The sequence below is a fragment of the Ylistrum balloti genome, unplaced genomic scaffold (assembly GCF_031769215.1).
Source record: "Ylistrum balloti isolate Yb309-2 unplaced genomic scaffold, AGI_CSIRO_Ybal_v1 Utg370138, whole genome shotgun sequence".
NCBI classification, from domain to species: domain Eukaryota; kingdom Metazoa; phylum Mollusca; class Bivalvia; order Pectinida; family Pectinidae; genus Ylistrum; species Ylistrum balloti.
This window is the reverse complement of record NW_026782146.1, coordinates 1,055,998-1,067,365: the sequence shown is the minus strand read 5'-3', so window position 1 is coordinate 1,067,365 and position 11,368 is coordinate 1,055,998. Positions and strand designations below refer to the sequence as shown.

The following is an 11,368-nucleotide window of genomic DNA, read 5'->3' as shown; positions in this document are numbered from 1 at the left end:
AAGGTCAAATATAAAAAATATATAAAGTGACAAGTAAAATGGTGACATAATATTCCGGAACTTCTAGTGGGATAATAGATTTTGGATTAATGTGCTGTTTTCTGGGGAATAAACTGAGCATTTTTGTTGATAAAGTAATGCACACGTGCTTCTCAATGATTGGGTATCAGTGTAAAGTGTAGCAATGATTGGGTATCAGTGTAAAGTGTAGCGATGGTGAATGAAGAATATGGAGGCGGATTACCATTATGCCGTGTTTCAGACAGATAATAAAAATATTCCCAGCTGTGACGACTCTTTACGACCGACCAGCACGTCTAGTAGAGGGAGTAGAAGGTAACACGTTGTAATGATGACCATTACCAAAACTACCTCAATACTCAGAATGGATCTATCAGACCACACTCAATTTGTTACTAATAGGAATGTTAAGAGAGTAAACAGAACTATATTGATAGCAAACTTGATCGCGTCGCCTTATACCTGGTGTACTATTGAAAACTTACAGATCCGGTACCACCTGTATGTCATAAGGTTAATGGAAAACCCCGTTTTATGAGATCATGAAGGGCAGCCATTTTAAAATTTTGGTCTGGCAGAATCTAATCTACTTCATTTAATTATATTTACTTTAAAATTATTTTTTTTTGTTCTTAAAACTCCTGTCCGGTAATCGTTTCATAATTCAAGTTTGGTAGTCTCGCCGATAAACTCGTACTTTGGCTTCGGTTTGGTAAGTTCGCCGATAAACCCCGTACTACGATTAAGGTTTGGTAAGTTCGTCAATGAACCCGTACTACGATTTATGTTTGGTAGTCTCGCCGAAAACCCGTACTACGATTTAGGTTTGGTAGTCTCGCCGAAAACCCGTATTACGATTTAGGTTTGTAGTCTCGCCGAAAACCCGTACTACGATTTAGGTTTGGTAGTCTCGCCGAAAACCCGTACTACGATTTAGGTTTGGTAGTCTCATGTAGTACCTTGCAGAATATCCGTAAAACACGGAATTGTTTTGTCTACTTAACGCAATGTTGTACAGAAACATTTCTCTGATGGGACAGAAACTTAATTAGATTGTCTTATATAACAGTAAAGTTCTTTAACCGTACAATAATGCAGGTTACCGTGGCAATCTATCGGATATACTGAGAAAGTGCCTTGGCAATTTATCAAATGATGAGGGAAGTGCCTTGACAATATATCGGTTATGCTGAGGAAGGGCCTTGGCAATATATCGGTTATGCTGAGGAAGGGGCTTGTCAATATATCGGTTATGCTGAGGAAGGGCCTTGGCAATATATCGGTTATGCTGAGGAAGGGGCTTGTCAATATATCGGTTATGCTGAGGAAGGGCCTTGGCAATAAATCGGTTATGCTGAGGAAGGGCCTTGGCAATATATCGGTTATGCGGAGGAAGGGCCTTGGCAATATATCGGTTATGCGGAGGAAGGGGCTTGTCAATATATCGGTTATGCTGAGGAAGGGCCTTGGCAATATATCGGTTATGCTGAGGAAGGGCCTTGGCAGTGTAACGGTTATGCTGAGGAAGGGGCTTGTCAATATATCGGTTATGCTGAGGAAGGGCGTTGACAATCTATCCGATATGCTGTGGCAGGATCTGACAATCTATCCGATATGCTCTAGCAGAGCTTTGTCAATCTATCCGATATGCTCAGGCAGGGCGCAACAATCTCTCGGATATGCTGTGGCAGGATCTGACAATCTATCGGATATGCTCTAGCAGAGCTTTGTCAATCTATCCGATATGCTCAGGCAGGGCGCAACAATCTATCCGATATGCTGTGGCAGGATCTGACAATCTAATTTTCCAGTATATGTTATTCAAATAATAATATAACTGAACAGAAATTTTAATTTGAAAAAAAATATCCAACTGTGTAACGCAGTAAGTGAAATAGCTATAAAACAGTTAATGCTCGAATATCAGTTACACACATATTGATATCAGTTTTAATTCTATTTCCAATGAATTTCGTCCATACTTACTTGTATATATAAATATATACAGTATATATACACAAACGGCTGATGATCACGCTACTTACAGAATAATCCACATATCTTACTTGTTTTCAGTACCATATTCGGAGTGACAAAAAGAGATTTAAATCGAGTAAAGACCGACATCGACCGATTGTGGAAAGAAAGATGTTCCCTTGTAAAAAAAGAAAAGTAAGTCACAAGACCATAAGTGTACTGATAGACATGTGTTATACATGGCGCTGTAAATTCTGTTTAGATTTGAAAAAAAGTGTTCTTTGATGTTTATGATAGGCAGAAAGCCATCAGTTTAGCACTGATTTAAATGCATATAAAAAGAAAAAAAGTATCTATCTCTTTGAAAGAAAAATGCACAGATTTACAGTTTAGGTTTACAGTACAGATTTACAGTTTAGGTTTACAGTACAGCTTTACAGTTTAGGTTTACAGTACAGATTTACAGTTTAGGTTTACAGTACAGATTGACAGTTTAGGTTTACAGTACAGATTTACAGTTTACAGTACAGATTTACAGTACAGATTTACAGTTTAGGTTTACAGTACAGATTTACAGTTTAGGTTTACAGTACAGATTGACAGTTTAGGTTTACAGTACAGATTTACAGTTTAGGTTTACAGTACAGATTTACAGTTTAGGTTTACAGTACAGATTTACAGTACAGATTTACAGTTTAGGTTTACAGTACAGATTTACAGTTTAGGTTTACAGTACAGATTTACAGTTTAGATTTACAGTTTACAGAGTTTACAGTACAGATTTACAGTTTAGGTTTACAGTACAGATTTACAGTTTAGGTTTACAGTACAGATTTACAGTTTAGGTTTACAGTACAGATTTACAGTTTAGGTTTACAGTACAGATTTACAGTACAGATTTACAGTTTAGGTTTACAGTACAGATTTACAGTTTAGGTTTACAGTACAGATTTACAGTTTAGGTTTACAGTACAGATTTACAGTTTAGGTTTACAGTACAGATTAACAGTTTAGGTTTACAGTACAGATTTACAGTTTAGGTTTACAGTACAGCTTTACAGTTTAGGTTTACAGTACAGATTTACAGTTTAGGTTTACAGTACAGATTTACAGTTTAGGTTTACAGTACAGATTTACAGTTTAGGTTTACAGTACAGATTTACAGTTTAGGTTTACAGTACAGATTTACAGTTTAGGTTTACAGTACAGATTTACAGTTTAGGTTTACAGTACAGATTTACAGTTTAGGTTTACAGTACAGATTTACAGTTTAGGTTTACAGTACAGATTTACAGTACAGATTTACAGTACAGATTTACAGTACAGATTTACAGTTTAGGTTTACAGTACAGATTTACAGTACAGATTTACAGTTTAGGTTTACAGTACAGATTTACAGTTTAGGTTGACAGACAGATTACAGTGTAGGTTTACAGTACAGATTTACAGTTTACAGTACAGATTTACAGTACAGATTTACAGTACAGATTTACAGTACAGATTTACAGTTTAGGTTTACAGTACAGATTTACAGTTTAGGTTTACAGTAAAGATTGACAGTTTAGGTTTACAGTACAGATTTACAGTTTAGGTTTACAGTTTAGGTTTACAGTACAGATTTACAGTTTAGGTTTACAGTACAGATTTACAGTTTAGGTTTACAGTACAGATTTACAGTTTAGGTTTACAGTACAGATTTACAGTTTAGGTTTACAGTACAGATTTACAGTTTAGGTTTACAGTACAGATTTACAGTTTAGGTTACAGTACAGATTTACAGTTTAGGTTTACAGTACAGATTTACAGTTTACAGATTTACAGTTTAGGTTTACAGTACAGATTTACAGTTTAGGTTTACAGTACAGATTTACAGTTTAGGTTTACAGTACAGATTTACAGTACAGATTTACAGTTTAGGTTTACAGTACAGATTGACAGTTTAGGTTTACAGTACAGATTTACAGTTTAGGTTTACAGTACAGATTTACAGTTTAGGTTTACAGTACAGATTTACAGTTTAGGTTTACAGTACAGATTTACAGTTTAGGTTTACAGTACAGATTTACAGTTTAGGTTTACAGTACAGATTGACAGTACAGATTGACAGTTTAGGTTTACAGTACAGATTTACAGTTTAGGTTTACAGTACAGATTGACAGTTTAGGTTTACAGTACAGATTTACAGTTTAGGTTTACAGTACAGATTTACAGTTTAGGTTTACAGTACAGATTTACAGTACAGATTTACAGTACAGATTTACAGTTTAGGTTTACAGTACAGATTGACAGTTTAGGTTTACAGTACAGATTGACAGTTTAGGTTTACAGTACAGATTTACAGTTTAGGTTTACAGTACAGATTTACAGTTTAGGTTTACAGTACAGATTTACAGTTTAGGTTTACAGTACAGATTTACAGTTTAGGTTTACAGTACAGATTTACAGTTTAGGTTTACAGTTTAGGTTTACAGTTTAGGTTTACAGTTTATGTTTACAGTACAGATTTACAGTTTAGGTTTACAGTACAGATTTTTACAGTACAGTAGATTTACAGTTTAGGTTTACAGTACAGATTTACAGTACAGATTTACAGTTTAGGTTTACAGTACAGATTTACAGTTTAGGTTTACAGTACAGATTTACAGTTTAGGTTTACAGTACAGATTTACAGTTTTACAGTTTACAGTACAGATTTACAGTTTACAGGTTTACAGTACAGATTTACAGTTTAGGTTTACAGTACAGATTTACAGTTTTTAGGTTTACAGTTTAGTTTAGGTTTACAGTACAGATTTACAGTTTAGGTTTACAGTACAGATTTACAGTTTAGGTTTACAGTACAGATTGACAGTTTAGGTTTACAGTACAGATTTACAGTACAGATTGACAGTTTAGTTTGACAGTTTAGGTTTACAGTACAGATTTACAGTTTAGGTTTACAGTACAGATTTACAGTTTAGGTTTACAGTACAGATTTACAGTTTAACAGTACAGTTTACAGTTTAGGTACAGTATTTACAGTTTAGGTTTACAGTAGAGATTTACAGTACAGATTTACAGTTTAGGTTTACAGTACAGATTTACAGTACAGATTTACAGTTTAGGTTTACAGTACAGATTTACAGTACAGATTTACAGTTTAGGTTTACAGTACAGATTTACAGTACAGATTTACAGTACAGATTTACAGTACAGATTTACAGTACAGATTTACAGTACAGATTTACAGTACAGATTTACAGTACAGATTTACAGTACAGATTTACAGTTTAGGTTTACAGTACAGATTTACAGTACAGATTTACAGTTTAGTTTTACAGTACAGATTTACAGTTTAGGTTTACAGTACAGATTTACAGTTTAGGTTTACAGTACAGATTTACAGTTTAGGTTTACAGTACAGATTTACAGTTTAGGTTTACAGTACAGATTGACAGTTTAGGTTTACAGTACAGATTTACAGTTTAGGTTTACAGTACAGATTTACAGTACAGATTTACAGATTAGATTTACAGTTTAGTTTTACAGTACAGTTTTACAGTACAGATTTACAGTTTAGGTTTACAGTACAGATTTACAGTACAGATTTACAGTACAGATTTACAGTACAGATTTACAGTACAGATTTACAGTTTAGGTTTACAGTACAGATTTACAGTTTAGGTTTACAGTACAGATTTACAGTTTAGGTTTACAGTACAGATTTACAGTACAGATTTACAGTTTAGGTTTACAGTACAGATTTACAGTACAGATTTACAGTTTAGGTTTACAGTACAGATTTACAGTTTAGGTTTACAGTACAGATTTACAGTTTAGGTTTACAGTACAGATTTACAGTTTAGGTTTACAGTACAGATTTACAGTACAGATTTACAGTTTAGGTTTACAGTACAGATTTACAGTACAGATTTACAGTACAGATTTACAGTACAGATTGACAGTTTAGGTTTACAGTACAGATTTACAGTACAGATTTACAGTACAGATTTACAGTTTAGGTTTACAGTACAGATTTACAGTTTAGGTTTACAGTACAGATTTACAGTTTAGGTTTACAGTACAGATTTACAGTTTAGGTTTACAGTACAGATTTACAGTACAGATTTACAGTTTAGGTTTACAGTACAGATTGACAGTTTAGGTTTACAGTACAGATTTACAGTACAGATTTACAGTTTAGGTTTACAGTACAGATTTACAGTTTAGGTTTACAGTACAGATTTACAGTTTAGGTTTACAGTACAGATTTACAGTACAGATTTACAGTTTAGGTTTACAGTACAGATTTACAGTTTAGGTTTACAGTACAGATTTACAGTTTAGGTTTACAGTACAGATTTACAGTTTAGGTTTACAGTACAGATTTACAGTTTAGAGGTTTACAGTACAGATTACAGTTTAGGTTTACAGTACAGATTTACAGTTTACAGTTTTACAGTTTACAGTTTACAGTTTAGTTTAGGTTTACAGTACAGATTTACAGTTTAGGTTTACAGTACAGATTTACAGTTTAGGTTTACAGTACAGATTTACAGTACAGATTTACAGTTTAGGTTTACAGTACAGATTTACAGTTTAGGTTTACAGTACAGATTTACAGTACAGATTTACAGTACAGATTTACAGTACAGATTGACAGTTTAGGTTTACAGTACAGATTTACAGTTTAGGTTTACAGTACAGATTTACAGTTTAGGTTTACAGTACAGATTTACAGTTTAGGTTTACAGTACAGATTTACAGTTTAGGTTTACAGTACAGATTTACAGTTTAGGTTTACAGTACAGATTGACAGTTTAGGTTTACAGTACAGATTTACAGTTTAGGTTTACAGTACAGATTGACAGTTTAGGTTTACAGTACAGATTTACAGTTTAGGTTTACAGTACAGATTTACAGATTTACAGTACAGATTTACAGTACAGATTTACAGTACAGATTTACAGTTTAGGTTTACAGTACAGATTTACAGTTTAGGTTTACAGTACAGATTTACAGTTTAGGTTTACAGTACAGATTTACAGTACAGATTGACAGTTTAGGTTTACAGTACAGATTTACAGTTTAGGTTTACAGTACAGATTTACAGTTTAGGTTTACAGTACAGATTGACAGTTTAGGTTTACAGTACAGATTTACAGTTTAGGTTTACAGTACAGATTTACAGTTTAGGACAGTTTAGGTTTACAGTACAGATTGACAGTTTAGGTTTACAGTACAGATTTACAGTTTACAGATTTACAGTTTAGGTTTACAGTACAGATTTACAGTTTAGGTTTACAGTACAGATTTACAGTTTAGGTTTACAGTACAGATTTACAGTACAGATTTACAGTTTAGGTTTACAGTACAGATTTACAGTTTAGGTTTACAGTACAGATTTACAGTTTAGGTTTACAGTACAGATTGACAGTTTAGGTTTACAGTACAGATTTACAGTACAGATTTACAGTTTAGGTTTACAGTACAGATTTACAGTACAGATTTACAGTTTAGGTTTACAGTACAGATTTACAGTACAGATTTACAGTTTAGGTTTACAGTACAGATTTACAGTTTAGGTTTACAGTACAGATTTACAGTTTAGATTTACAGTACAGATTTACAGTTTAGGTTTACAGTACAGATTTACAGTTTAGGTTTACAGTACAGATTTACAGTTTAGGTTTACAGTACAGATTTACAGTTTAGGTTTACAGTACAGATTTACAGTTTAGGTTTACAGTACAGATTTACAGTACAGATTTACAGTTTAGGTTTACAGTACAGATTTACAGTACAGATTTACAGTACAGATTTACAGTTTAGGTTTACAGTACAGATTTACAGTTTAGGTTTACAGTACAGATTTACAGTTTAGGTTTACAGTACAGATTTACAGTACAGATTTACAGTACAGATTTACAGTACAGATTTACAGTACAGATTTACAGTTTAGGTTTACAGTACAGATTTACAGTTTAGGTTTACAGTACAGATTGACAGTTTAGGTTTACAGTACAGATTGACAGTTTAGGTTTACAGTACAGATTTACAGTACAGATTTACAGTACAGATTTACAGTTTAGGTTTACAGTACAGATTTACAGTACAGATTTACAGTTTAGGTTTACAGTACAGATTGACAGTTTAGGTTTACAGTACAGATTTACAGTACAGATTTACAGTACAGATTTACAGTTTAGGTTTACAGTACAGATTTACAGTTTAGGTTTACAGTACAGATTTACAGTACAGATTTACAGTACAGATTGACAGTTTAGTTTGACAGTTTAGGTTTACAGTACAGATTTACAGTTTAGGTTTACAGTACAGATTTACAGTTTAGGTTTACAGTACAGATTTACAGTTTAGGTTTACAGTACAGATTTACAGTACAGATTTACAGTACAGATTTACAGTTTAGGTTTACAGTACAGATTTACAGTTTAGGTTTACAGTACAGATTTACAGTACAGATTTACAGTTTAGGTTTACAGTACAGATTTACAGTACAGATTTACAGTACAGATTTACAGTACAGATTTACAGTTTAGGTTTACAGTACAGATTTACAGTTTAGGTTTACAGTACAGATTTACAGTTTAGGTTTACAGTACAGATTTACAGTTTAGGTTTACAGTACAGATTGACAGTACAGATTTACAGTACAGATTTACAGTTTAGGTTTACAGTACAGATTTACAGTTTAGGTTTACAGTACAGATTTTACAGTTTAGGTTTACAGTACAGATTTACAGTTTACAGTTTAGGTTTACAGTTGAGGTTTACAGTAGAGATTTACAGTTTAGGTTTACAGTACAGATTTACAGTTTAGGTTTACAGTAGAGATTTACAGTTTAGGTTTACAGTAGAGATTAACAGTACAGATTTACAGTTTAGGTTTACAGTACAGATTTACAGTACAGATTTACAGTACAGATTTACAGTTTAGGTTTACAGTACAGATTTACAGTACAGATTTACAGTACAGATTTACAGTTTAGGTTTACAGTACAGATTTACAGTACAGATTTACAGTACAGATTTACAGTTTAGGTTTACAGTACAGATTTACAGTTTAGGTTTACAGTACAGATTTACAGTACAGATTTACAGTTTAGGTTTACAGTACAGATTGACAATTTAGGTTTACAGTACAGATTTACAGTACAGATTTACAGTTTAGGTTTACAGTACAGATTTACAGTTTAGGTTTACAGTACAGATTTACAGTTTAGGTTTACAGTACAGATTTACAGTTTAGGTTTACAGTACAGATTTACAGTTTAGGTTTAGGTTTACAGTACAGTTTAGGTTTACAGTACAGATTTACAGTTTAGGTTTACAGTACAGATTTACAGTTTAGGTTTACAGTACAGATTTACAGTTTAGGTTTACAGTACAGATTTACAGTACAGGTTTACAGTACAGATTTACAGTTTAGGTTTACAGTACAGATTTACAGTTTAGGTTTACAGTACAGATTTACAGTTTAGGTTTACAGTACAGATTGACAGTTTAGGTTTACAGTACAGATTTACAGTTTAGGTTTACAGTACAGATTTACAGTACAGATTTACAGTACAGCTTTACAGTTTAGGTTTACAGTACAGATTTACAGTTTAGGTTTACAGTACAGATTTACAGTTTAGGTTTACAGTACAGATTTACAGTTTAGGTTTACAGTACAGATTTACAGTACAGATTTACAGTACAGATTTACAGTACAGATTTACAGTTTAGGTTTACAGTACAGATTTACAGTACAGATTTACAGTACAGATTTACAGTTTAGGTTTACAGTACAGATTTACAGTACAGATTTACAGTACAGATTTACAGTTTAGGTTTACAGTACAGATTTACAGTACAGATTTACAGTTTAGGTTTACAGTACAGATTTACAGTTTAGGTTTACAGTACAGATTTACAGTACAGATTTACAGTTTAGGTTTACAGTACAGATTTACAGTACAGATTTACAGTTTAGGTTTACAGTACAGATTTGCAGTTTAGATTTACAGTACAGATTTACAGTTTAGGTTTACAGTACAGATTTACAGTTTAGGTTTACAGTACAGATTTACAGTACAGATTTACAGTACAGATTTACAGTTTAGGTTTACAGTACAGATTTACAGTTTAGGTTTACAGTACAGATTTACAGTACAGATTTACAGTACAGATTTACAGTTTAGGTTTACAGTACAGATTTACAGTTTAGGTTTACAGTACAGATTTACAGTTTAGGTTTACAGTACAGATTTACAGTTTAGGTTTACAGATTTACAGTTTAGGTTTACAGTACAGATTTACAGTTTACAGTTTAGGTTTACAGTACAGATTTACAGTTTAGGTTTACAGTACAGATTTACAGTTTAGGTTTACAGTACAGTTTACAGTACAGTTTACAGTACAGATTTACAGTACAGATTTACAGTTTAGGTTTACAGTACAGATTTACAGTTTAGGTTTACAGTACAGATTGACAGTTTAGGTTTACAGTACAGATTTACAGTTTAGGTTTACAGTACAGATTTACAGTTTAGGTTTACAGTACAGATTTACAGTTTAGGTTTACAGTACAGATTTACAGTTTAGGTTTACAGTACAGATTTACAGTACAGATTTACAGTTTAGGTTTACAGTACAGATTTACAGTTTAGGTTTACAGTACAGATTTACAGTACAGATTTACAGATTTACAGTACAGATTTACAGTACAGTACAGATTTACAGTACAGATTTACAGTTTAGGTTTACAGTACAGATTTACAGTTTAGGTTTACAGTACAGATTTACAGTACAGATTTACAGTACAGATTGACAGTTTAGGTTTACAGTACAGATTTACAGTACAGATTTACAGTACAGATTTACAGTTTAGGTTTACAGTACAGATTTACAGTTTAGGTTTACAGTACAGATTTACAGTTTAGGTTTACAGTACAGATTTACAGTTTAGGTTTACAGTACAGATTTACAGTTTAGGTTTACAGTTTAGGTTTACAGTTTAGGTTTACAGTACAGATTTACAGTTTAGGTTTACAGTACAGATTGACAGTTTAGGTTTACAGTACAGATTTACAGTTTAGGTTTACAGTACAGATTTACAGTTTAGGTTTACAGTACAGATTTACAGTTTAGGTTTACAGTACAGATTTACAGTTTAGGTTTACAGTACAGATTTACAGTTTAGGTTTACAGTACAGATTGACAGTTTAGGTTTACAGTACAGATTTACAGTTTAGGTTTACAGTACAGATTTACAGTTTAGGTTTACAGTACAGATTTACAGTTTAGGTTTACAGTTTACTTTACAGTTTAGTACAGATTTACAGTTTAGGTTTACAGTACAGATTTACAGTTTAGGTTTACAGTACAG

General features: G+C 32.7%; 1 protein-coding gene across 1 annotated transcript in view; it reads left to right on the top strand.

The window, feature by feature from the left end:
• The first annotated feature begins 229 nt into the window (after positions 1 to 229).
• The window catches only part of LOC132550672 (uncharacterized), a 41,682-nt gene continuing 30,543 nt past the window's right edge, over positions 230 to 11,368 (top strand). The window contains exons 1-2 of the mRNA XM_060214764.1: positions 230 to 336; positions 2,098 to 2,193. Of these exons, the coding sequence (XP_060070747.1) occupies positions 230 to 336; positions 2,098 to 2,193 (203 nt within the window). The remainder of the gene's footprint in view (positions 337 to 2,097; positions 2,194 to 11,368) is intronic.